This window comes from Mus musculus, chromosome 2, assembly GCF_000001635.26.
Source record: "Mus musculus strain C57BL/6J chromosome 2, GRCm38.p6 C57BL/6J".
Classification (NCBI taxonomy): Eukaryota; Metazoa; Chordata; class Mammalia; order Rodentia; family Muridae; genus Mus; species Mus musculus.
This window is the reverse complement of record NC_000068.7, coordinates 9,916,502-9,941,950: the sequence shown is the minus strand read 5'-3', so window position 1 is coordinate 9,941,950 and position 25,449 is coordinate 9,916,502. Positions and strand designations below refer to the sequence as shown.

Here is a 25,449-nt window from a genome sequence, read left to right as displayed (position 1 = left end):
TTTTGCATTATTCAAGACCTATAAGTGCATGCTGTTGTATAGGGATGATTTCATGGCAGCCTTTTTAGTTATGGGCAGTCTGGCAGTTATGGGACTCCAGAGACTGCTCAGTGGTTAGGAGCACTGGCAGCTCCTGCAGAGGACACAGCACACACATGGTGGTTCACAATGGTCTGTAACTGCAGTTTCAACAGATCTGATACCTCCTTCTGACCTCCACAGGCACCAGGCACACATGTGGCACACAAACATACATGCAGGCAAGACATACACATAAAATAAAAAATAAAATAAACCTTTAAAAAAAATCTTGTGGTTATGTAAATACCTTTCAGAAGCTATGATATCACTTTGTGTTTATGAATATGTTTGTGTGCAAAATAATATACAGTAATATAATGCAAAAATGCAATAAAACCAAAGAAATGAACACAAATCAATAAGCCAGAAACAACTGCCAATTAATTAATATAATATAATTAATATAATATAATAAAAGTTTGTAGACTTTGTTGTGTGTCGGGTAGCTTTGAGCTATTGAAAATCACAGAATGGCTTTGGAAGAAGGCTCAGCTGATGTGCTTCAACCATAAGGACCTGAGGTTAGGCACCCAGAACCAGTAGCATGCACCTGGAGCTTGCAGGAAGGCAAGAGAGAGGCACTCGGAACCCTGAATCTCATTGAACACCATTACCCCTCAGAGTGACGAGATTCCGTTCAGTGAGAGAGCAGTCTTCAGAAAAGGTGAAGGATGACCCAGGAAGACGCCCGTTTCTACCTCCGGCCTCTCACACCCACATCTACACACAGAACACTCACTAGCCATGCCTTTTTAGCCAGCATTTCATAGGACTTTGTTAGGTTTGTGGGGTGGGGAAGTAGAAGAGAAGGAATACTTTCAGGAGAATTGGTTTTCTAACTAATGTACAAATTTCCACAGATAAAAGTGGAGCCTGTCATCCCTGCCCCAAGTCCAGTTATCCCCAGGTTGACTCTGCGAGTTGGCGCTGGCCAGGACAAGATGTAAGTATGAACATTGGGAATCGATGAGACCTATCTTCTCCCTGCTGTCCAAATATATTAGGACTTTACCAGACGTATGAACAGAGTCTGTGCCAGGAACTCTCTGCCATCAGGTTTTATTGGCTTCTTCCTCCAGGTAAATGCCTTTATCTTTGCTTAACATATAGGATTCCACACTTTCCACCCCACCTTTTTTTTTTTTTAAAGGTTAATATATGGCAGTATTACTTCAGATTATCTGAGGTCCTAGCTATCTGCAAAATAAGAGATCATGTCCTGAGTGTGTTACCGACACACTTCACACACAAGAGTACAGTGTTAGACCTTCTCAGAGCTCGTCATCTGTCACTGGGACAGAGAATAGCGATTGAGGTGGCCTGTGCTTTGTCCAGTACCAATAAGACAAAGATGTCTGCTGACTTAGGGAAAGGGTGTGTGACTGACAGCTGGAAACCATGGACTGACTGGGTTGTATTTGCTCTTAAGAGAAAATAAGGAATGTAAATCTCAGGCTTAGCATTTATAGGAATCTTCACAAATCACCTTACTGGGCTGTCTTTCTTTTTCTAATATTGTTTGTAAATTTTATGGGTATGTGTATTTTGCCTGTGTGCGTGTATACCATACATACCTGCACAAAGGCCCATTTTTCTTTAAAGGAATTATTTTCCTTTGAGGAAGTGTTAAGACCTACAGTGTTCTCAGAGACTCCCGATACAGTAAGTCATCTTGAAATACTTGCTCTGAACAGTACACTGTGTGTAGCATTTCAGTGGAATTCATGAGTTTATTATTTATTTTACTTTTTTCCCAGTAAATGTGAAAGTAGAACAGTTTGCTTTGAAAGCAGTCAGAGATCATGAGAGGGCACGGGGTTCGAAAGCAGTCAGATATCATAGAGAAGGCACAGGGACATTGAGTTTCCACTCAGGTTTAGCATAAAAGTAGGAGGAAGACATCAGAATACTTACTGAATAAAGGCCACAGTGCTTACTGAGCATGATGGTAACTATCTATCTAGGACTCAAGCACTTGAGAGAATGAAGCCGGAATGTCAAGAATTCAAAGCCAGCCTGGTCTACTATAGAAAGGCCCTAAATCCAAAACCAGAAGAAGACAAAACTTGAAGTTTTGCTTTTTTTAACTGAAATTTTCATTTACTATTTTTATTTCTTCTTCAACAGTTTAATACACATATGCAATGCAGTGTGATCACATGCAACCCAGTGCCATCACACTTGCTCAGAGCCCAGCCCCGCCCCACCCCCTCCCTCCCTCACATCCTCATCCTTTGTTCTGTTTCCTTTGAGTAGCCCACAGGCCAGGGATGACTGCTTTCATGTGCATGGGCTTTGGGCCATCCACAGGAGCAAAAGCAGCCTACCTGCTGCCTTACCCACAAAGAAAAATGATACCCCCTGCCCCAGCAGTCAGCTGACAGTGGCTCCTCAGCTCTGGGTGCAGCCTAGTGAGCACCTCCTCTTCTGGTCTGGAATGCTGGCAGGAGTGCCCTGAGCTTGTGAGTGAGTGCAGCCCCTGCCTTTCATAGCCCACACCACCATGCAGCTCTGAGGTCCTCTCTCCACCTCTTGCACAGTGTTCCATAAGCCTTGGTGGGGAAGGGTGCATGTGATGTCGACGGCTCCCTTAGGGCTCGGTCAGTTCTCGTCAACACTTGGATGAGTTATGAGTCTATGTGCTGAGTGCTGCCCACTACAGAAAGAACCTTCTCTGACCAAGAGTGAGATAAAGTGGACAAAGAAATGAAATACAGGAAGGGAGGAGGACATGCCTACTCCTAAAGTATGGGAAGATTTCTATTGCAGATATAAGGGAGAAAGCAGGCAGAGGGAAGAAAGACTCCATACTGAGCATGGCCACCAGACTAAACCAGACCCTGAGTAAGAGAGGCTACTCCTGACCAAGAGGCCAGGGGAGCTGCTTAGCCACCACAGCTGAGTTATATAGACATCAGGCTGAGGGAAGCCAAGCAGAGGCCTGACCCCTGAGAGGGTAGGGGACTGGATGGAGAGTGCTGGAAGGAGCCATGAATACTGTGGAAGATGCTGGGAGAGCTGACCAGCCTCTGCTTTGATACCTTACTAGACACCGCCATTAGCCGTTCGTTTCTGACAGAGCAGTACTTACCCATGGGTGTAAACACAAATATTTACAAGGCCTTTTGACACTGTGTCCCTTTAGTAAAACAACAGTGGGAGACCCCCCACCACCACCACCACCCAGGGCCTGTGACCTCCCCAGACCTGGACCTTTGACAGGGTTTACAGTGCAGGAGATCACTGTTGTCAGTTCACGTCATCATAGAGCATGTGTATTCTATATACTGCTCTCTTCAATAAAGGAGTCCCTCCAGATTATGATGGGGTAAGACAGAGGCCGACATTGTCTTTCAAAAAAAGTCTATGCTGGAGAGGAAGAGCTGAGAAGGCCGGGGTCCAGGTGCTTCTTAGTCTCCCCTACTTTCTCTGAGTTCCACATCACTCTGCTGTGCTCGTACAGACCTCGAAGGCAGGTGGGCTCTTACTGCTAACAAACAGAAGCTCTTCAAAACTCTTTGAATTCTGCTTGAGCTTACTTGGGAAGACCAGCCTGAGCCAGGTTCTAGCTCAGCAGTAGCACTTACCAGCATGCACAAGCTCTAGGGAACACCTTCTCCTTGAAAATCCTCTACACTGTCTCATTTCTCTAAGGGAAGTGTTCTTGTTCATCATTCGAAGGATACTTTCACAGATTCCTATTTAATTCCTATTTTCTCCATAGCGCAGCAATACCGTCTTAACTCCCACACAGAAGCTTGGTTTCTTCCCTTTAGAGAATTAAGATTTAAAAAGGCATTGCTGGTTACATTCATCTCTCTGCCCTGAAGCACCTGTTGGTAATTCTGTTGGCTAGCTGTTCTGTTTTCACCTTTCAGTAAATCATTCATATTCCTAAGAGATAGGACGAAGCAAGGACTGGATCCTATCACTCTGGAACAAAATGTCCAGCTTGAGGGAAATTCAGACAGCCTGGATTCTAGATAGATTACCCTTGGAAGTAGTATTACATAACCTGTGACTTGTGAATGCCTAGAAAACAACCGCCATGTTACACGGACAGCTAACTATTCGACCAAAGCAGGCATCAAGTGTAACACATTGCACGTCAAATTAAAGTCCGAGGGAGGCAGGGGCTCAAGTTAACCAGAACTTCATATAAATACAAATTCAGTGACTATTTCTCGGGGATGGGAAGATCTAAGTTAGGGCTTGATAAACTGCAGCTGCGGAGCCATTTCCAGCCTACTGAATCTGTATGGCCTACTTGCTTTTGTATGGCCTATAAGCCAAGAATGGTTTTTCTGGTTTTAAATGACTGAAAAACTTTTAAAAATCTTCTGTGGGGCTATAGGGTTGGTTCAGCAATGAAGAGCACCTGCTGCGCCAGCAGAGGACCAGAGGACCATGTTCTTTGCATGAACATCAGGTGACTCTCAATCACCTGTAGCTCCAGGTCCAGAGGGTCTGCACCCATGTGCCCATACACATCAAATGTTTAAGTAAAAATTAAAAATAGTGTTATGGCACGCAAGTCATGGGTAACATTCAAATTCTAGCCGTCTTTTATGGTGGCACATGAGGAACTTCCCTGCACATACCTTGTTCCATGGCTAAGTGATGGAACGTGTGGAGTTGCATAAGTGTGTGTCCACTTATTGTCTGTACACCTGGGGGCTGGCTTTTAAGGTAATTAATGAGCACATGGATATTCAAAAACAAGAGAATCTGCACTGTGTATTCCTCATGTCTGGGGGTGGGGGAGGGGTTATTGCTGAAGGACCAAGTCTTTTGAAATTAAGATCCTTAAGACAACATTTAGTTTCTAAGTCTTGAAGAACTTTGGTCTTCTGCCCTTGATCCACAAAAGTACTTTGTGGTTAGAGAGGGTCCTCTGTTCTCTGTTAGTGCTCCTCATAGCAAGGCAGCAGCAGTTTTCCTTAGTCTCCCGTCCCTCAAAACCGTCTTGTAACGCCAGTACCCTTCCTGACTGTGTTAAAACTCAGAGAAGCTATGTATAATGGTGCACTCTGGGAGGGAACAGCAGGTGGATTTCTATACATTTGATGCTAGCCTGGTCTTCCTAGCAAATTCAAGCCAGTCAGAGCTATAAAGTAAGACCTTGTCTCCAAACAAACAAACAAACAAACAAACAAAAAAACCAATTGTCAAGAAAGAAACATGACAGGCTGGGTGTGGTGGCACATGCCTTTAATCCCAGCACTCAGGAGGCAGAGGCAGGCAGGCAGATGGCCAGCCTGGTCTACAGAGTGAGTTCCAGGACAGCCAGAGCTACACAGAGAAACCCTGTCTCGAAAAAAAAAAAAAACAAACAAACAAAAAAACAAAAAAAAAAGAAACATGACAGAATAGTACCTATAGGTTTTCTAAGTTTAAACATCTGAATATTTATATAATTCAAACTTCAGTTATGCCTCATAGAAAAAGGTAATTTTCCATATTGTCATTGTAAAGTATTAATTAAAATGTAATATAAATTTGCACAAACTTTGAGGGTGACTACTGATGGAGAATAACCATTCTTCCTCACACTTTGCATATGTCCCCCTTAAAGTTGTGCTATCACAGATAGCTGGAGGGAGTAAGTTACACCTTCAAGCCCACCCTACATAAGATCTCTCTAAGTGGCCTAGGCTGGCCCTGAGCTGGGACTGTGGCCATGTGACCCAGCTTTGAGTGTCTGCCCCTTTCCTTGTGCTAGGCTATACTCCCCCACAGAGAGGCTCCTGATAGGAATTCAGGGACCTCCCTGCTCAGCTCCTCCCTCCCTCCAAGGCCTGTCAGGCAGCTATGTCTGCTCAGAAGTGAGAGCTCTGAGAGTTTGCCTGGTTTGCAAGGGGAATTGTGTTTCTCGGCTTCCCCCAGTTTTCTGGTTGGGTTTGAGATACGGGGGGGGGGGGGGGGGGGGAGAAGGGGGGGGCTGTTTGGTTTCCAGTAGTGCCTGGCAGGTTTCCCCACTCCAGAGAGTTTCTTCTTGCCTAGGCCGTCCTGCGCTTGCTGCAGGTTCGCGGAAGTGAGGACTTATAATAGTTGTCGTTTCTCAGTTAGTTCCCTACGCGGTGAAGTTAGAGCTGAAGCTTAGTGATCAAAAACAGGAGGCTTGATATTTTAAATATAAAGCAGGTCTAGATACTTGTCTTTCTATTGCCAAACTTTTGACAAGTGAAATAGAATAACCATTAGGAAATACAAAAATAACCATTTAACAATACTTTCAAGGGAAATAAACATCTTTCTACTTTAAAATGTAGCTAGGGACAGTATACATGGCAGACATGCTTGTAATTCCTTGCCCTAGAGGAATGAGGCAGGAGGATAACTGCAAGTTTGAGGCCAGCCTGTGCTGTGTAGCAGAACCCTGTCAGCAGTGGGCTGACGGGAACTCCAGAAGGAAGGTGGGCTCTCACCACAATATGGGACAAGGCAGGCAAGAGGAACAGGTGCCTTCTGTGGTCGTTAGAGAAAGGCGGGCAGGACGGGAGAGAAGGAACCTTGTACACAGCACAGCTCTGTAGCACCAAAGCTGAGTAGTACGCAGCATGGCCCTTCAGCCAGGGAAGGCCTCTTGATTTTCTGATTTCAATATTTTCCCCTTTCACAAAAAAAAAAAAAAAAAAAAAGAAAAGAAAAAAAAGAAAAACCCAGAAACAAAACTGGTTTTGATTTTGATTTTGATTTTTAATTGAGGCACCATGGGTTGTCTTTCTTTTGCCCTGCCCTAGTGAAATTACTACGGAAATGGAGACATTCCCTAGGTTTTTGCCAGGCTTTAAGGTATAACAAAAGCAGTGATAAGCCCTAAGCTTGACCATATTTAGAATTTGTAAGTGCAGTTTGAATTTTAAAAACTGTGCCTGCAACATTAAAATGACCTCTTTTTTTATTATTATTTAATTTTTTTAACTTATTCATCAGTTCCCCTCCCAGCCACTCCCCCCCCATCCTTCCCTCCATTCCCACCTCCCCTTCTCCTCTGTGCTGCCCCCCCCCCCCCCATCCCCTGGCACTTGAAGTGTCTGTGAGGCTAGGCGCTTCCTCTCCCACTGAGGTCAGGCAAGGCAGCCCGGCTAGAAGGTATCCCTCAGACAGGCAACAGCTTTGGGACAGCCCTGCTCCTGTTGTTCGGGATCCACGTGAAGACCAAGCTGCACGTCTGCTGTCTTTGCGGGACCTCTTTAATGCTAAGCATCGTTCCTGGAGGCTTTCCTGGCTGCCCAGTGACTCTGGGGCCTGTGAAGTCTTGTCTTCTCTGGGCTCCTAGGTTGTCTCAGCTCCCTCGTCACAAACAGCCAGTTAGATGGCTGTTTATTTGGATCCTCAACTCTTTACTAATTTTTTTAGTTTTTTTAGTTTTTTGGTTTTTGTTTTTTCAGAAAGCTCTGGTCTTCATGTATTCCATTACTCTTCTTTTCACCAACCTTGCGTTATGACGAAGTCTTACATTTAACTACTTCTTCTGGAGCATTGTACTTTGCTCTCAGTCACCAAAAATGTAGTACATGTATTTAAGAGAAAAACTAGTCTGCTGTCAGAACAACCAGGTTTGGGTTTGGGGAAATGCTTTTATGACCCAGTAAAACAAGTGGAAAGATTACAATCAAAGCATTTCCATCTTGCTTGTAAACAATTCCAGCAGTTCTTATAGGGATGCCACATTAGAAGACTGAGGAAAATTTACTGAATTCCATTCTAATGCAATTAGAGCTAATTTTGTTCCTTAAATGAATAAAAGGTCAGCCAGTAAATCTAGCTTATCTGGAGTCCAGACTTCAATAAATTGTTTTATTTAATTTGTTGTAAAAGATCTTATCCTTAATGGGTCTAGGTCTTATTAGTTCACTTAGGCTTTAAAATATTTATGACCACCTTTTTAGATATGATTTGAATGATAGTTGGAAAGTTTCTCTCCACAGCTTTATCAAGGCCCAACATCACTAATTGAATGAATATAGGAAGGTACTTAAGATTTGTTATCGGGAAAAAAAAGCTGATGTGAACTTCCAGAATGTAAATGTCCTTTAACCTGTGACAGGCAGAGATAATTTAGCTGTATCATGGTAACCTTTCGGCTGCTATCTGATTATAATTCTCTAAAGATCAACCTGCTCACAGTTCAGTTCTTTATTAAACAAGAGATGCGTCGGGATAGAACGTTTAGACCTCCTGTTACATCATTTGCATTCTCTGTTTCCTGTCTATCCGGTGGTAGACTCAGACACTTGCATAAAGATTTTGGATACATGGAATAACTTGTTTCGTCTCCTTTTCCATACCTGCCTCAGGAGTTTATAAAATGGATCCCCGTATCACAGCAAGGGCTCTGGGATGACCTTTACCCCTTTTTCTTAAAGTGTAGCTTCAGTTCTGCACACAGTACTAGCAAGCCTTGTTGGCCTGTCTGTTCAGATTTGTTCTGTGGGGTTCCAGAATTTCACATCATATCCCCTCTCAGCCTGCCTTCCAGGCTGTAAGCAAGACCTTGGAGCAGCATCCTTACCGATCCTTACAGGTCAGTCTCTTCCTGTGCCTCTTATCAGCCTACAACTCCCACTTGCTCTAGGGCCTCTCTCTCTCTCTCCTGGTCCTCAGCTCTCGGCTGTATTTTCCTTTTTCTCTTGTTTTTCTTTCAGTCTCATCTTCGCATGCTGAGCCCATGCCTTCCCCAGGCTTCAGTCTGTCAGGGAAATCTGAAAACACCCCTTCAGATCTCCTTACGCTGTGTGAACTCTTTGGCCCACTTCGTCCTGGGTTTCTACTCAAGGAACTTCTATAGCTTCTTTTTTAGAGAATGCTTTCTATTCTTTGAAAGTTCTATGCACGAATACCGTGTACGTTGACCATATCCATCAGCTGCCACCTCCCTCCAACTCTGGATAGTGCCTCATCCCATCTGCATCCCACCCACCTTCGGGTCCTTTTGACTGTTGGTTATTAGTTATGGGCGTTAATGTTTCCCATATGTCCATGAGTGTGTGGCCATCCACTGGGACATAAGCACCCCATCCCATGTCCTCAAAGCAGAGTAACTTCCCTTCCTCTGCAGCCGCCAACAACCAATAGCTCCTCAGTTTTGGCTGGGTCCTTGAGGGCCTCTCCCTATGCAGGCTGTAATTTTGATTGCTTTATTTTTGTTCAGACAACCATAAATGCTATGAGTTGATATGTACAATAACCATATCATGTTCAGTGTCAGCATTTCTTAGCTTTTCTCCCCATCTACTAGCCCTTACATTCTCTCCATCCCCTCCTCTTGAAGTTCCCTAAACCTTTGGTGGGAGATTGATATAGATGGCCTGTTCTTAATTTAAATTTGGTACTTTAAGCAGTTACAAGTTTCTGCATTAACCATCACCCACTACCAAAAGAATCTTCTCTAACCAAACAGAGAACAATATAAATATATGAGTATAAACTTAACTATTTAGAACAGAGTTTGGCAGCATTATAATTTAGCCAATTAACAATAGTTTTCCCCAAGTCCCCAGACCTATGACCTCCACAGTCCTATGACCTGCTCCCAGCTTTGGAGCAGATTTACAACAACAGGCATGAAAATCATCCCTCCTGTACAACAGACCAGTGTCTGCTCAGAGTGTAGTTAGTTACACATGTAGCTGCCATGCCACTATTACACCAGTGGGTGCATCTTGCCAGCAGGTCAGTGTCCTAGAATGTGGGGTCTAGTGCTGAGAAAGACCACTAATGGCTTTCGTTCCCCCTGCATAGCACCTTCTGATACTATGTAAGCTAGCCATCACGGAGATGTTTCTGGTTAGTCAAGGTTGATTTCTCTGTGCCCTGAAACCGAAGTGAGTAGTGCTTCAACAACAAGGCCACCTACGGTCCTCTCTAATTGAATTATTTTCTTGAGTTGGAAGATCATAGGTTTCCATGTAGCTTTTTCCCACTCTTCATTTGCAAAGCTTCTGTAACGTGTTGCTGGGACTGGTGCAGAAAGCAGGCTGAGTCCTAAGAGCCCTACTTCTCTTTGTTTGTCAGGGCCCTGTTCTGTTGCCCAGGAGACTCGATGTCACCCCAGTTTCTCCCTGCTTGTTCTCTGACCATCCCTTGTACTTTCTTGTATGTACTCCTTTTTCTTTACACACCTTCCTTTCTTGCTCTTCTCCTCACTCTATTCTTACTTATTCTTCATGATTCAGTCAATCAGTGATGATTACAAACCTTTTTTGTTCATAGTATTTAGCACAGTTACCTCTCAGCAAATTTTGTCCAAATGACCAATGTCATTGTCAAGTGTATTTTTAAAAATCAAACCACAGTGGTGTCCTCCACACTGGCTCCTCTTGTTTCTTACAGCTGGTGATGAACCTGGGGCCTCTATTCTCAAGCCACTGTATATCTTAGAAGAACTTGAAGAAAGGCGGAGACTGAGTAATAGAATTGAGATATTATGTTTATTTTATAATACTGTGCTGGACAAACAAGCTCCCTTGCGCCAAATATTCAGAACTGAGCAAAAAATGACCATCTCCTTTGGTCTTTATATGGTACTTCAGTATTTTATGTCTTTTGGATAAAATCAGGGTTCTTGTATTAAAAATCATTTAAACAGTACTGCTATGTGTGGAAGTAATTAACATTGATTTTTTTTTTTACTTCTGATTGCAAAAATAATATGGTCCTTATTTTCTTTAAAGACTTAACTGTGGGCTAGTGAGACTCTGAGGGTAAAGTACCTGCCATCAAGCTCTGTGGCCTGAGTTCCAGCCCAGAAACCCATGTGGTAGGAGAGGCCTGACTGCTACAAGTTAACTCTGACCCTTCACACCATGTCCACAGAGTCTATTAAACAATGGAATTATCATATATTCTATTCTATAGCTTTGCTCCCACCCCCGGGCATAACTAGATCATGGGCATTTCATGTATCTTTATTATCATTCATTCAACTGTTAGGACACTTGCTGGTGTTGGACTTGAGGCTGATGTGGAGCATGGCTCTAGCATATGGTATGCCTTGGCTGTGAGGTACTGGCTGTACGGACGTGGCCGTGTGAGTGAGGTACTAGCTACATGGACGTGGACGTGTGAGTGAGGTACTGGCTGTACGGACGTGGCCGTGTGAGGTACTGGCTACATGGACGTGGCCGTGTGAGTGAGGTACTGGCTACGTGGACGTGGATGTGTGAGTTTTGCTGACGTATAGAAGAGCACTGTGTATGAGATGCTCCAGGAGTGTCTGTTTGCACACGTGCCGAGTGGCTGTCCGTGCTCCCTGTGCTCTGCAGGCACAAGTGCTCTGCCACCACCAAGCCATTCAAAGCCAGGAAGTAGGGCGCAATGTTTTTCTACCTTTTTATTGTTTTCAATTTATTTGGTTTATAATAAATACAAGGAAATTAACATCTGCCTTGTAAACTTAGGTTACTGTCACAGAGCCTTATAAAATGTCTAATTGCCCCATCTGCTTTTTTTTGCCTCTCTAAAAGCATGAACTATCTTTCTGTATACAAGTATTCATCTGTCACATGTGCTTTAAATATTACCATTATTGAGCTTAAAATCTAAAAGATGAAAGAGCTCTTCTTGCTGGGAGGTGGTGGTGGATTAAAGTGCACAGCTTAAATCCCGGTACTTGGAAGGCAGAGGTAGATGGGTCTCTTGAGTCTGAGGACAGCCCGGTCTATACTATGGAGCAAGTTCCAGAACAGCCAGGGCTACACACAGAAACTCAAAAAACAAAAAGAGGCCGGGCAGTGGTGGCGCAGGCATTTGGGAGGCAGAGGTAGGCGGACTTCTGAGTTCGAGGCCAGCCTGAGCTACAGAGTTTGTTCCAAGACAGCCAGGGCTACACAGAGAAACCCTGTCTCGAAAAAACAAAAAGAGAAAAAAAAAAAAAAAAAAGAAAAAGAAAAAGAAAAAGAAAAAGAAAAAACAGATAGCACTTCCTTAAGATTTCCTTCCTTTTTGCATGGCAGGAGAAATTTTTATTATGTGTAGGCACACTGCATGTTCACATGTGGGTGTGTGCACATTAATGCTAGTGCCTGAAAAGGCTACAGATGTGGGATTCCCTGGAACTGGAATCCTAGGTGGTTGTGAGCTACCTGGGAACCTGGCTCTGGTCCTTGGGAGAGCAATAAATGTTCTTAGTTGCTGAGCCATCTCTCCAACTCTGGTGGCCTTTGTCTCAGCAGAGGCACATGGTGAGCTTCACATTCTTAATTAATAAATCAGTCCTTTCATTAGACCTTGTGAAATGCTGGGCTTTAAAAATCTGACCATCTATTTAGTATTTATTAACTGAAACCTTTTCATGAAAGTGTACTTTTATTTGGTTATTTTGAAGTACAAATCAAACAGGAAAGGGATGAGAAATGCTGACTGAATCCCTGTCACTGTCTTCAGAGGGAGGAGTTGGTGGGGCTGATCCAGAATTGCACTAGTGATGATGGTTGGGTTTGGTCTGTCTCTGCCCACCCCACCCACCCCCATCTGTTTCCTCTCCTTTCCTTTCTCCTTTATCATGTTCATTTTCAAATTATCCTGTCTTGTCCAGTGGTAATTCTCTCATGTTGTCTGATAGATTCAGTACAACCTCATTAGTGCTGAATAGCTTTCATGTATTTCCTGTGTGTTACTGGTCATTTCCACAGACCTCAAATTAACCATTCCTTCAGAGAACATTGATTCTATCAGTGGAGGAGGAACCGCACTATAGAGGTTCCCATTGCTACTACAATGTCATAACTTCTAGGCCTTCACAAGGGAAAGATCTAGAAAATAGATGTATTTGTAAAGGAAAGAAAATCAGGCAGGGGGGATAGCACGGTGGACATAGTGCTTAGTGTGCAAACAGGAGGGCTGAGTTCAGATGCCCATCACCCTTGTGAAAGGCTGGGCATGTTGGCATACAACTGTAATCCTAGGTCTGGAAAGGGGAGGGAGGCGGATTTCTGCAGCCTGATAGCCATCCAGGCCAGCCAAATTCTAGGCCCAGCTTCAGTGGGAAACCTTGTCACAAAACGGTCAAGAAGCAGTCGTGGAAGAAGCTTGACCTCAACACACCTGCAAACACGCATACAACACACACACACACACACACACACACACACACAGGTGTCCACCTGGATGTGATTGTTAATGACCCTTATCCACCAACAGCATGCATAGCATCTTTCTGCATTATGAAGGTAGTTGGCAGGAAGTTATAAAGCCTACTGCTCAGTTCCAGCTTTGTTTCTCAGTGTCCGGCATCCAGAGCACATATCTTTGGCAGCAGAGTCTTACTGGAATTCCACTGGGTTTCTAGGAACAGTAGCATTGTATTGCTTTGAAGGCCTCTGAAGTGACCTGGCCTACAGCTAATAAGGTGTTAACCTCACTCGGCATATATTCTTACATTTTTCTATGGATGTGTGATCAATATACCAGCATCCTAGTCTCCTGAAATGTTTACTATCTCATCATTATGACATGCTTGGGGATGCCATATCATTCATTTCTGCTTATTGTTCATTCTAAGACAGTTGTAAAAGTTCATTTTCTGAACCAAGTGTGGTGGCACTTGGGTGACAGAGGCAAGCGGATCCTTCAAGGCTAACCTAACATACATACCAAGTTTTAGGCCGGCCAGAGCTATATAGTGAGACCCTGTCTTAAAAAACAAATTAATTTTCTTGAATATAGAGAATGATTTACCTGACTCCAAAGTTAGAGAGTGCTGGCTTCTGAGTGTTTGTTTCTTCCCGATCCCCATGGCTTATTGAGAGCTCATCCTTCCGCTTTCCTTAGTCTGTTATCGCTCTGCCGCATCTTCTTGCAAGCCCAATGAAATGTTCGTTATTCATTACTTATCTGAGTCTTGGTGCCCTTTTAGGGTATTTTACAGATTTTGAACATTTGACAATAGAAGTATAATCATTTGGGCCTCTCCCTTGGAAACAAGATTCTATAATGGTGATGTTTTTCTCTAATTACTTCATGCAATTTGTTTCATTTTTCAAATAGGTCATGCCTGCATTAAAAGATAAAATGTTTGCTACTTGATGTGTACTTGGGCTATGACAAGATAAAATACGCATTTTATGAGACGATGTAAATATTCAGGAGGCAAAGCCATGAGCTGGAGGAATTAAATCCATTTATCGTTGTCTTATAATTATACGAATGTTAAATTTTGAGCTGTGAGGATCAAGAAGAATAAGGAATAATGATTGATTTGAAGAATCAACATAAAACTGATTCTCATAATTGTCTTTGGGTATTTGATCAACGTGAAATATGGAAATGACTGTCTCACTGTTTGGCATTTTAAGTACTGATACTCTAAAATAGAATTCCTCCCAAGTTTGGAATATTTGCTTAGATACTGAAGCTAGAAAAGTGGAAAACTTGGTGTGTTTGTTTTCCATTCCCATACAACAAATAGGCCTGGAATTTAGCTGTTTTAAACAATGGGCCTCCCCGCTGGCTTCTGAGGGTTTGAGCAGTTTTCACTCAGGTCTTAGAAGTTGCAGTCAAGGAAACGCCATCTGAAGGCCTCGATGAGGACTGGGTCTAAGTTCACCAGCCCACCAGCTCCTGCCAAGGCAGACACCGCAGCCGCCTTTCCCCACATGGGGCAAGGGGAGCATGGAGCACTCATAGGTGGTCTCCGAAGGGAGATTGCTGGAAGTGAGTGACTTTCATAGTATTTAAATCTGCCAGTGAGTGCACACCAGACTGACTACCACATTTAGGCTAGGTCTATCTGGGGCTTTCCATAAAAGTGAAAATGCAAAAACAGGAAGACTAGACATACATATTCATGTCACAAACCAACCTCGAGGTATCCCAGCCAGAGTACTGTAAACTCTCAGGAATAGTCCGAATTTGTTGTGAGAAGAGGTTCATTTAACATGTGAGAATGTGTTTCTTGTGGCAGATGGTATGTCTGAAATCTAAAATTAAATATGTATAAGAAAGTTAGGAGAATTGCTATTTAAGCAACATGCTTTTTCCTCAAAGTGATTGTTCTGCATTGACTAATTTCTGTGTTCAGAAGGTCACATGGCCGCTCTCCCTAAACATGACTACTGTGCTTTTCTCTGTCATGTCATCATCTAAAAATGGCCACTCACTGTTAGGTAAATAAGTAAGCCATTGTGAGGGAACTTTTCAACTGAGAGCACTTGAGTAGCCAGTTATTTGGACTCTGATAATTTAGATTACTGGTTTCATAGTGTTTGCACACAATAGCGGAATAATGAGGATCATTAAACCTCCTGTGCAGAACATATCCAAATTGTGTTTGCTTCTAACCTTGGAGGCTCTGGGGGGCTGGGAGGCTCGGCCTGCCTCTTTATTGACTTGTCAAGCTGTGAGTTTGCATTACAGCTCATGACCCATTCTGTTTGTGGTGGGGAAACAGGTAAAGAAATCCCTCTGACAGTCCCTCCTTCCACACATTTGTATGAATAACGCCAGTGTTTCTAGCAGTTAGAGCACTGTGACTAAATCCTCCAAGAGCTGTAACTTTAGCAGCAGAGCCACTGCGGGGCACACTTGTGGACTGCATTGCTTTCTCTGGGAGCCGCTGGCACTCAACAGGAAGCTCTGAAGGGGAACTTACTGTGCATGTCAACAGGAAGGCAAGAGCAAGCAGGACCAAAATCTTCTCCACTGTGATTAAATCGTGTGCTGATGACAGGTTAGCAGATCTGGTCGGAGAGCCTGGACTATGTTGTACTGCTATGTGATTTTTCATATTGCTAAAACTAGATAATAAAAGAATTTTTCTTAAGAAAGGGAGGGGGAAGGGAGGGAGACAAAGAAAAGAAAAGAAAAGAAAAGAAAAGAAAAGAAAAGAAAAGAAAAGAAAGGAGGAAAGAAAAGGAAGGAAGGAAAGAGAGAGAGAGAGAGAAAGGAAGGAAAGGAAAGGAAAGGAAAGGAAAGGAAAGGAAAGGAAAGGAAAGGAAAGGAAAGGAAAGGAAAGGAAAGGAAAGGAAAGGAAAGGAAAGGAAAGGAAAGGAAAGAAAAGAAAGAATTGTTTTGAAAACTGTATATTCAACTAGCCTAAGTCTCTTAGAAGCTAAACTCAAAATAACTCAAACTCTAGGAAACTCTGAACTTCAAGAGCTGGGGAAGTAGTTATAATTTATAGTTTGTCTTATAAAATCATGTGTCTACTTTAATAACTTGTCCTTACACACACACACACACACACACACACACACACACACACACACACGATACATGCATAAGTTCCCTCACACTAAACCCCACCTCTAGACAATCCTTCCACTTGTCATATCAACACACTGAAGACCCAGCACACGAGCATATGTATCTTCTGGAACAAACCACATGCAAACCATAGCAAAAGCTAAAGGACGCATTTATTACTTTAGCCACACAAACAAACAGCATAGACCGGGAAGCCTCTCTTCGCTGCTTCCTTGGACTTTAGGCTTTTGCTCTCCATCAGCGATGGCAGTCACCTGTGCTGTGCTGCCCTTTGACTTAACCTGGGGCTCCATGCCATTTATGTATCACTAAACGTGGCCAGCATTTCCCTAGAAGGTACTGGGCAAGCCATCATTGTGTTAAGTTCCCAGAGATACCTAGATGTGTATATTTTTACTTTTTTGTTAATTTTACTCTAAGATTTATATGTTAATTATGGATAAGCGAAGGAAAAGTAGCCTGTAATCCCAGCTTACTGAGGCAGTTTCTGAATAGTTTACACACACTTGAGTATATGCTTTTGAACTTTTTTTGTAACTACACACAAATATTCATGCTTGTATTTTTCCTTAGAAAACTTGGATTTATACTACTCACAACTATTTTTTTCTTTTTGATAAAAATAAGTGTGTGACTACTTATATAATGTGGTATTTTGACACAGGTCTTAGTCTATAGCCCTGAATGTCCTGGAACACACTGTGTAAACCAGGCTAGCCTCAAACTCACATGTGCCTGTCCCTGCCTCCCAGCCACTAGGATTGAAGGCATGAGCTAGCTACCTGGTTAGCCAAAGGGTTATCCATCATGGTTTTATAAACCGTTCAGAAGCACCATGCCGGCTGCCCGTCCCTCCTCAGACCTACAGCACTATGTGTCCTGGCGTTTTAGTCTTCACAGTAAGGCCATTCTGTCACCGTATTCACCTTTCCACCACCACACCCATTCCCCCTGATGCAGGTCTGCTTCTGAGGTCCTTTGCTCAAGTGACGTTTATTTTTCAAAGAAGCTGTTTCTTACATCAGTTGCTTTTCTTGTTACTGAACAAAGGCAATGGGAAGAAAGAAGGGCCATTGTGCATCCTAGTTGGAGGATACAGCCCATCATAGTAAGGAAGCCATGGCCCCAGAAGCTCACATTCATCCACAGTGAAGAAGCAGAAAGGATGAGTGTTGCTCAGCTTGCTCTCTCAGACCTCAGCCCAGCCCACCCAGGGCTGCTCCTCTAACCTCATGTAGACCTTTGTGGTTTAGCTCTCTGGTTTTGGTGTTAGGTTGAGCTTGAACTAAGCGCCTCAGCTGTACTCAGCAAATATACCACTGACTTGTGTCCTAAGCCCCTACTTTTAAAATGCTTTTTATTATTTATCTAATTTGTATATGTTTGAGAATTTGTCTGCATATATGTCTGTGTACCACGTGCATGCCTAATAACCAGAGAGGCCAGAAGATGACATTACGTCCCCTGAGATTAGAACTACACACTGTTGTGAGCGGCCATGTGGGTGCTGGGAATTGAACCCTGGTCCTCTGAAAGAACAGCCAGTGCACTTAACCATTGAGCCATTACTGAATAAATCTTTTTTAATTTATCCACTTAGCCTATAAAATGATAAATATTGCTTATCTTAATTAGCTTATAAAATGATAAATATTAAGGTTCTTAATAATTTATTTAAAAATGTAAAGGCCCAAATAGTTTCTTTCTGTACAAGCCTGCAGGTAGTAAACTCTTACATTTTATTTGACTAAAGTGTATTTATTTGGCATTCTTTGTGCAGGATTTCAAACCTGGAATTTATTTTTCTTTGGCATGTTTGTCTTCTGCTTTGCTGAGCTCCTGAGTCGGCTGCACTGTTTCTCCTGTGAGGTGGCTGTTCTTTTTCCTCTAGCTGCTGCTCAGGCTTCTCTCTGTTGTACAGTTTTGTTAGCGCATGCTTGGGCTGTGCTTTTCTTCTTATTGACCTGGAATGCATGTGTTTCTTACATGCATAGACTGGTATCTTCTGTCAGTTCCATACAATTCCTCCTTGGCAGATCCGCCATCTTAGGTTGCCACTGCAACCCAGACTTCACTCAGCTTCACTCAGTGAGGCTTCTCAGGGCCTTCACTCCGGGCCTATCTGCCACGTACTGTCTGGCTTGATAGCTGTCTGAAATCCACCACCCCTCACTTTTGCAGCATGCATGTCTTCATATCCAGCAGAAAGGGAGGGACCTGTCTACACCCCCCACCTCAGCCACCACCCAGCAAAGTTTGTTTGTAATTGCTTTCTAGGGGCAGTTTAAAGAGCCTGAGGTTGGAAGCTTGGGTGGGTAGAGTCTGGCCCTGAGGGGACACTTCCCTTTGTTCCACTGCAGAGCAGGCTTTTTCTTAATGCCCCAATCTCTCTCTTAAACAATTACAGCCTCCTGCAGCCAGCCTCGGCCAGTGTGCTTTTCTCCTAAACTTGCTGATTTGCATTTGGCCTACTTGTGCTTTTTGCTGGAGACTGCAGAGTGTTATCAATAACAGCCACACCACATATTTTGTTGCTTTAAAATTTCCTTCTCTAGCCTTTAATCCCAGCTCTCAGGAGGCAGAGGCAGGTAGGTCTCTGAGTTCAAAGCCAACCTGATCAACATAGTGAGTTCCAGGACAACTAGGGTTGTACAGGGTTGTACCCTGCCTCTAAAAAACAAAACATATACAAATAGGAGGAGGAGAAACAAGAAGGAAGAGGAGGAGGAAGGAAGGAAGAAGAAATAATAATCCCGGGGGCTGGAGAGGTGGCTCAGTGGTTAAAAGCACTGACTGCTCTTCAGAAGATCCTGAGTTCAATTCCCAGCAACCACATGGTGGCTCACAACCATCCGTAACAAGATCTGGTGCCCTCTTCTGGTGTGTCTGAAGACAGCTACAGTGTACTTACATGTAATAAATAAATAAATCTTAACAACAACAACAAAAAAGAAATAATAATCCCCACCAAAGAAATTAACCCGTTAATTTTAAATGTAGCCTCAGGCAAGTTCTCAAGATGTGGACAGAAAGCAACCAAATCCTTGACCAAAACATCACGTGACTGACTGGCTTCTCGTGGGGCTGCTAGTATTGATTCCTTCTTAGCCCCTCACGCTGGCCTTCGTAGTCTGTGCCGTCTCAGCGTTGCTGGTTTCCAGGCTTCTGTCAGAGCAGCTTACTCAGTGATGCTTAGAGCATCTGACCACTGTTCTGGAATAGACTTCTCAAGTCTTCCACGGTCCTCAAAAGAGTAGCAGAGTGACGGAAGTGTGAGACAAGCGCCCACTGCCTCTGCCAGCCTCTGTGATAGTTACTTAGTGTTTGCTGTGATCAAGCAGGACTGTAACCACAGCATTGTATAGAAGAGATTTGGGGGGCTTACAGTTCCAGAGGGGGTGCTCAGTTATGGTGGAGAGGCATGGTCACAGGTAGCAGGTGCGATGGCTGGAGCAGGAAGCCGAGTGATCACATCTTTCGCTACAAGCATGAAGTAGACAGAGGATGAGACTGTAATGTCAAGGTCGAGCCCTGGTAATGGCTGTACCACATAATTCTCCCCAAACTGTCACCAACTAGGGACCAAGTGTTTAAATACCAGATTGGGGGGGGGGGGACGCAGCATGCTCATCCGAATTAAATATAAAAACACCTGCAGGTTTTAGGGCTTGATGACTTCCAGGGAGAAAGGGGTTCCTCTGAAGCAAAGAAAACTCCAGTGGCTCAAGAGAAGCCACTCGGAAGTGACACAGCACTTTTCCAATTTCATCCCAGAAGTCGAGGTGACACATCTGAAGTCATCAGGGAGGAGTGAGTGACCCAGCTACAGAAAAACACAATCCATATATTAGATATGTGTAAAAAAATGCATGTGAGATTGTTAGAACATCTCACATATTTTATCATTGAGGGACAGTTTGAGAAAATGAAAAGTTAGCTGACATTTCAAGAGTGATATGGGATAGGCCTTGAATTCTGAGTTCTTTAACTGTTTCTGGACATTTTCAAGTGGATTTTGCAAGACTGGGGATATGACTCAGCTCTTAGAGTAGCTGCCACTTGTGCATGAGACACTGCAAGATAGATAGATAGATAGATAGATAGATAGATAGATAGATAGATAGATAGATAGATAGATAGATAGATAGATAGATAGATAGATAAAGGCTGGCGGTATGGCTCAGCAACGAAGCCCGACAACTTGAGTTTGCGCTCTAGAACTCATGTGGTGGGGGGAAGCCGTCTCCCAGCACAATGTCCTCTGACTGTCTCACAGCCTATTCTGCTTCCAGAAAAGGATTTTGAAGGAATTGTTAAATCTATGATGTGTTTTGACCTTGGCTCTTTTCTCCTTGGCAGTGTTATCAGCAAGGTGGTACCAGCCCCGGAGGCTAAGCCCGCTCCTTCTCTGAACAGACCCAAAACCCCACCTCCAGCCCCAGTCCCTATTCCTGTGCGAGTGAGCCCTACTCCCCTGCAGCCACCACTCCTCACCCAGGCTGCAGTGTGCCCAGCCCTGATGCCATCCCCAGCTCCCGCCCTCTCTGGAATAGGGAGTGCCAAAGCCCCCGTGAGGAGCGTCGTGACTGAGACGGTCAGCACTTATGTGGTACGTACATTTCCACAGCATTTTACGGAGGGCAGCTTCTGTAGTGTTGACTCTCACAGGTGATGCTTGGCAGATGGGGAAGCATCTCCATTGTCTTTTCAAGCTGTTGACTGCAGACTCTTACGTTACAAAGTTCTTGTTCGGCCACGTAAATGATGTCAAATTGCACTTGTTTATGTTGGTTTGAGCCTTTTCTATACCTAAATATAAGAACACTAGTATATAACTGTGGTGTTTAAATTCCAGTGGAGTCTCACTAGAGTGAGTAAATTATTAACATTAGCATAAGTTATATATTAGACATAGATCTTATGAGCCAGCTATTATTTCTGAATTGTAGCACTAATTATCATATTTTATTTGCTGAGATCCAGGATATATAAGAACTTAGATAGAACGAACCTTTAGACCATAGGAATTTCTGAGTATCCAAGTGCATTTTTTATTCTTAGACCTAGCTCAGTGGTAGAGAGCTTGCCTAGCATGGGCCGGACCCTGGGTTTAAGCCCTAGTGCTAAGAGTACGTAATGAAACACATCTCATCCCACTGAGTGGCTCTGTGTCGTCCTGAGAGTGCCCTTAGGTATCTCCCTATACTAAATAGTGTCAGATCTTATTCCAACCCCAAATTCAGTCCAATAATGACCTATTTATAAAGATATGTTCTCAAGGCACAGTAAAGAGACACACAGTAGTTTGTAAATGGAGATATTGACACTTTTGAATGACAAGCTCTGTAGACTGTTGAGTTAACCTAGCCTTTGAAGAGTTGAATGACTGGGAAGTTGCAGGGCCTGGTGCTATTTGTTATGAGATATCTATATAGCGTGTTACATGGGAGTTTGGAAAAGAATAAATCATTATATATGTGAGACAGTATAAGGAAACAAATATTTTTAAAAATCCTGAATGCATTCAGAGTACAGAGACAGGAAAAATGAACTTAAAATTAGTAAATTAGCAATTCAAGACAGAAAACGTGATACAAAAACCTGTGAGGATTCAATTGGTCCATTCCTCAATCAACCGAGGAGTGCAATCGAGGCATCGCCCCCAGGTGAGCTGACCAGGAAAGAGTCTATACTAAATGTCCTCAGCCTCCATTTGTTTGTCTGTAATTAAGGGATTTGTATTAGACTCAGTAATCTCTGTACTCTTGTCTGGCTCTAAAGATTGTGGCTTTCCAGTGGACACTGGAACTGACTTCACAGATGTGACAGCAACTGGGACAGCGCTCAAATGTCTTGTAGTCTAACTAGGCACTTTACAGATAGAGGACACAGAGGGCAATTACTGCCTGCTAGTGTGCTTTTGACAGTGAGATTCTCATAGCTCCTGTTTCCCCATTTCTAAACTATCGAAGATGTGTTTTAAAAGAACTCAGTACCCTGGAAAATATTGGGTCCTACTGTGGTGCTATAGCAATTTTTTTAATGTATCTCAGAGTCACAAGTCTGCTAATGTCAAGTAAGGTCAGCCAGCAGCAGGACCAGCCATGCATGGTGGCTTCACCCACTGGACACCCCCACTTGGGGGACGCTGCTGGTTCTTTCCCCATGGTGCAGTGTCCCCCAAGTTAGAGCTGGCAGTCAGAGACAGCTTTCTCCACATTCCTCTAGAACAGTTTCAGGTCAAGGTGGATTGCTTTATAGAGATTTTTGAAATAGTAACTTTTGAGCAAGTCCATGCATACAGCAGAACATGCCCAGTCTTGGTAAGCCCTCACAAAGAAACCCTGGTCGTTCACATATCGAGTCAGTGCAGTGCTAAAGGCATAGGACGAGGACACCTTGCAAAATCTGTAGTGAAGTCATATGCTGTCTTACTGTGAGGACATTTAAAAGGAAGCGTGACTCGGCGCTCCTTTCCAGTGTCCATGCAGTTCTGATAATGTGACATTTGAGAAAGCTGTCCAGTTAGGAGCGCTCCCTGTTGAGAACGAAGTCAGAACTTCCAGAACACACAGCATTTGGAGCATAATAATCATTTAGTTCGTTGGCCCCATGAGCCTCTTCTTTCCTCCGCCCTTTAGTTGATTGTGCTTTTCTAAAATGTCATAAAGGGAATGGAAAGTTACTCAGTAACAGCTCTTTTCCATCCTTGATCTTATCACCTAGCTCAGGAGCAGGGCCTGGCTAATGAGTAATGACGGCGCGCATGCACACTTGACTGTCTGTGCTAGACCGTGGCTGAGGGGATACAGAAAGCTGAGGGCTTTCTAACTCTCACTTGCTTCTGCCCGACACCCCATAATCATTGGGGGTTTGTGAGCTTATAGGATTCTTAGGTGAAGCCGACTCAGGTTGTGTTCCACGGTTCCCAGAGATGACTCTGTGATGCTTTGCTTTTAGTGATTTATAAAGCAGTTTAGAATGTGCATTAGAAATGTGTCCTTCTATCCAGGCATGGCAGCACACACCAGAAATCCCAGTTCTCAGGAAGTAGAGGCAAAGATTGCAGTTCAAAACCAGCCTGGACTATATAGTGACTGCCAAGCCAAGCCTGCCTGAGCTCATGAGATCTGCCTCAACAACAACAATAACAACAAATCGGAGCGGGGTGTGTGAGGGAGAGTGTAAGAGTAGGGGAAACTGAGAGGGAGAGAGCTAGGAGAGAGTGAGAGGAGGGAGTGTGTGAGGGAAGAGGAGGAGGAGGACGCTGTTCCTGAATGACCAGGTGTTCTCCTCTTTATGGATCCAGAGCAGAGGCGACTGATGGTCGCGTACAACAGTGCTAATGCATGCACCTAGCTTGTTGGTTTACTGTGGCCAGTATAAAGCAGCATTCTTACCTGCTTCTTTCCCCCCACACCATCTGTTTCTGCTCTGCACTTTACCACCAGATCCGTGATGAGTGGGGCAATCAGATCTGGATCTGTCCAGGGTGCAACAAGCCTGATGACGGGAGCCCGATGATTGGCTGTGACGACTGTGACGATTGGTACCACTGGTGAGTGCCCCCACCCCCGAGTGTCAGACAGCAACGCAGGTCGAGCTGGAGCAGGTGTCCTCCCCAGCTAGCATCTTAGACGGACTCAGCTCCTCTCTTGACGACAGTCTAATGGAGCCTGCAGAGTAAAGTGACTGAAGAGTTAGCTGTGCTGTTGTTCCAGAGCCTGGCCCGTGGATGCTCGGCTTCAGATATATATCCTCTCTTATAAAAATACGTAAGGGTGTAGGGTCCCCCTCCTCCCTGTCACTGGCATTGGGAGGGAGAGCTACAACACGTGTCTGTGTGGGCTTGAGAAGAGACTCAGACAGCAGGTTTGCTTCTGAAGCTTGCAAAGATGCTCAGCCAAAATGTGTTCAGCTGCGTTTCATTCCTAAGCTGCCTCTTTGGATCTGATGTGTGCTGTCTACGATAGACCCGAGCCGGGTGAGCTGGGCTGCTGCTAACTTCAGCACTCTAATGCTGAGAATCACAAGTTTGAGACCAGCCTTGGCTACATAGTGAGTTTGAGGTCAACCTGGGCTATCTTAGACTCTTTCCCACCCTCAGCCTCTACTCCCAAATTAAAACGTAAAAGCAAAGCCATTTGCATTATACTATTCCTGATGGAAAGTACAAATAATCTATATGATCTCGCGATACAGAAGGCATTATATAATATAGCCTAAATAACCAACATTAGTGCAAAGAACCTTTGGGTGAATTTTTGGTACATACATCATTTTTTGTGCTTATTTCTATTGTGGGAGTGGAGCATGCTGTATTGGTTTGCACATCATTTTAGCCCATGCATGTGAAGGTCAGAGAACCACTGAAAGGAGCCAGTTCTCCACTTCTAAGCCCATCATGTGGCTCAGAAGACTATGTTGTCAGGCATCGTGGCCAGTGTCTTTATCTGTTGAGCCGTATCACCATGTCTTAAAAAAATCATTTTAAAGCATCAAACAAAGAAGGGATTGGTTTAACTCAGTTGGTAGAGTGGTTCCTTAGCGTGCAGGAGGAGCCTTAGGGTCCATCCCCACAGCTGCAGAAGCTGACTGCGAGGGTTCACACATCCCAGCTCAGGAGGTAGAGGCAGGAAGACCAGGAGGTCACGGTCAGCCTTGACTGTACCAGGAAGAAATGACCCCTTTGAAAACATGGCACAAGAGCTGAAGAACACTGCCTGCTCCTCCCGAGCAGGGAAGTCCCGCACCCCAGGGGAGTTCACAATGGGCTGCAGCTCCATTGACAGGAGTCAGACATGCTCTTCTGTTCTCAGGCAGCACCAGGTACACAAAATGATGCGCAGGCAAAATAACACAGAACACACATAACAAAACAAAAACTTTAAACTTACTTTTTTTAGGAAGCATACAGCTTGCAGACCCTGCCTCAGAAAAAGAAAATTATAAACATAAGAAACTTACTGGACTGGAGAGATTGCTCAGAGGTTAGGAATACTGTCTGCTCTTCTAGAGGTCAATTCCCAGCCACCACATGGTGGCTCAAAACCATCTGTAATGGGATCCGATGCCCTCTTCTGGTGTGTCTGAAGACAGAGACAGTGTGCTCATAGAAATAAAATAAATAAATCTTTTTAAAAAAAAAAAAGAAAGAAA

The 25,449-nt window shown here is 43.9% G+C and overlaps 1 protein-coding gene and 1 long non-coding RNA gene across 2 annotated transcripts in view; one reads left to right on the top strand and one right to left on the bottom strand.

The window, feature by feature from the left end:
* The window catches only part of Taf3 (TATA-box binding protein associated factor 3), a 134,058-nt gene that overhangs the window by 106,659 nt on the left and 1,950 nt on the right, over positions 1-25,449 (top strand). Inside the window, exons 4-6 of the mRNA NM_027748.3 lie at positions 942-1,024; positions 20,650-20,899; positions 23,742-23,848. Of these exons, the coding sequence (NP_082024.2) occupies positions 942-1,024; positions 20,650-20,899; positions 23,742-23,848 (440 nt within the window). The remainder of the gene's footprint in view (positions 1-941; positions 1,025-20,649; positions 20,900-23,741; positions 23,849-25,449) is intronic.
* Positions 16,021-25,287, bottom strand: Gm31290. The gene is made up of 3 exons (XR_003953758.1): positions 25,258-25,287; positions 20,908-23,966; positions 16,021-20,113 (listed from the first exon to the last, which is right to left on the bottom strand). It is a non-coding gene; the product is annotated as a predicted gene, 31290 (long non-coding RNA).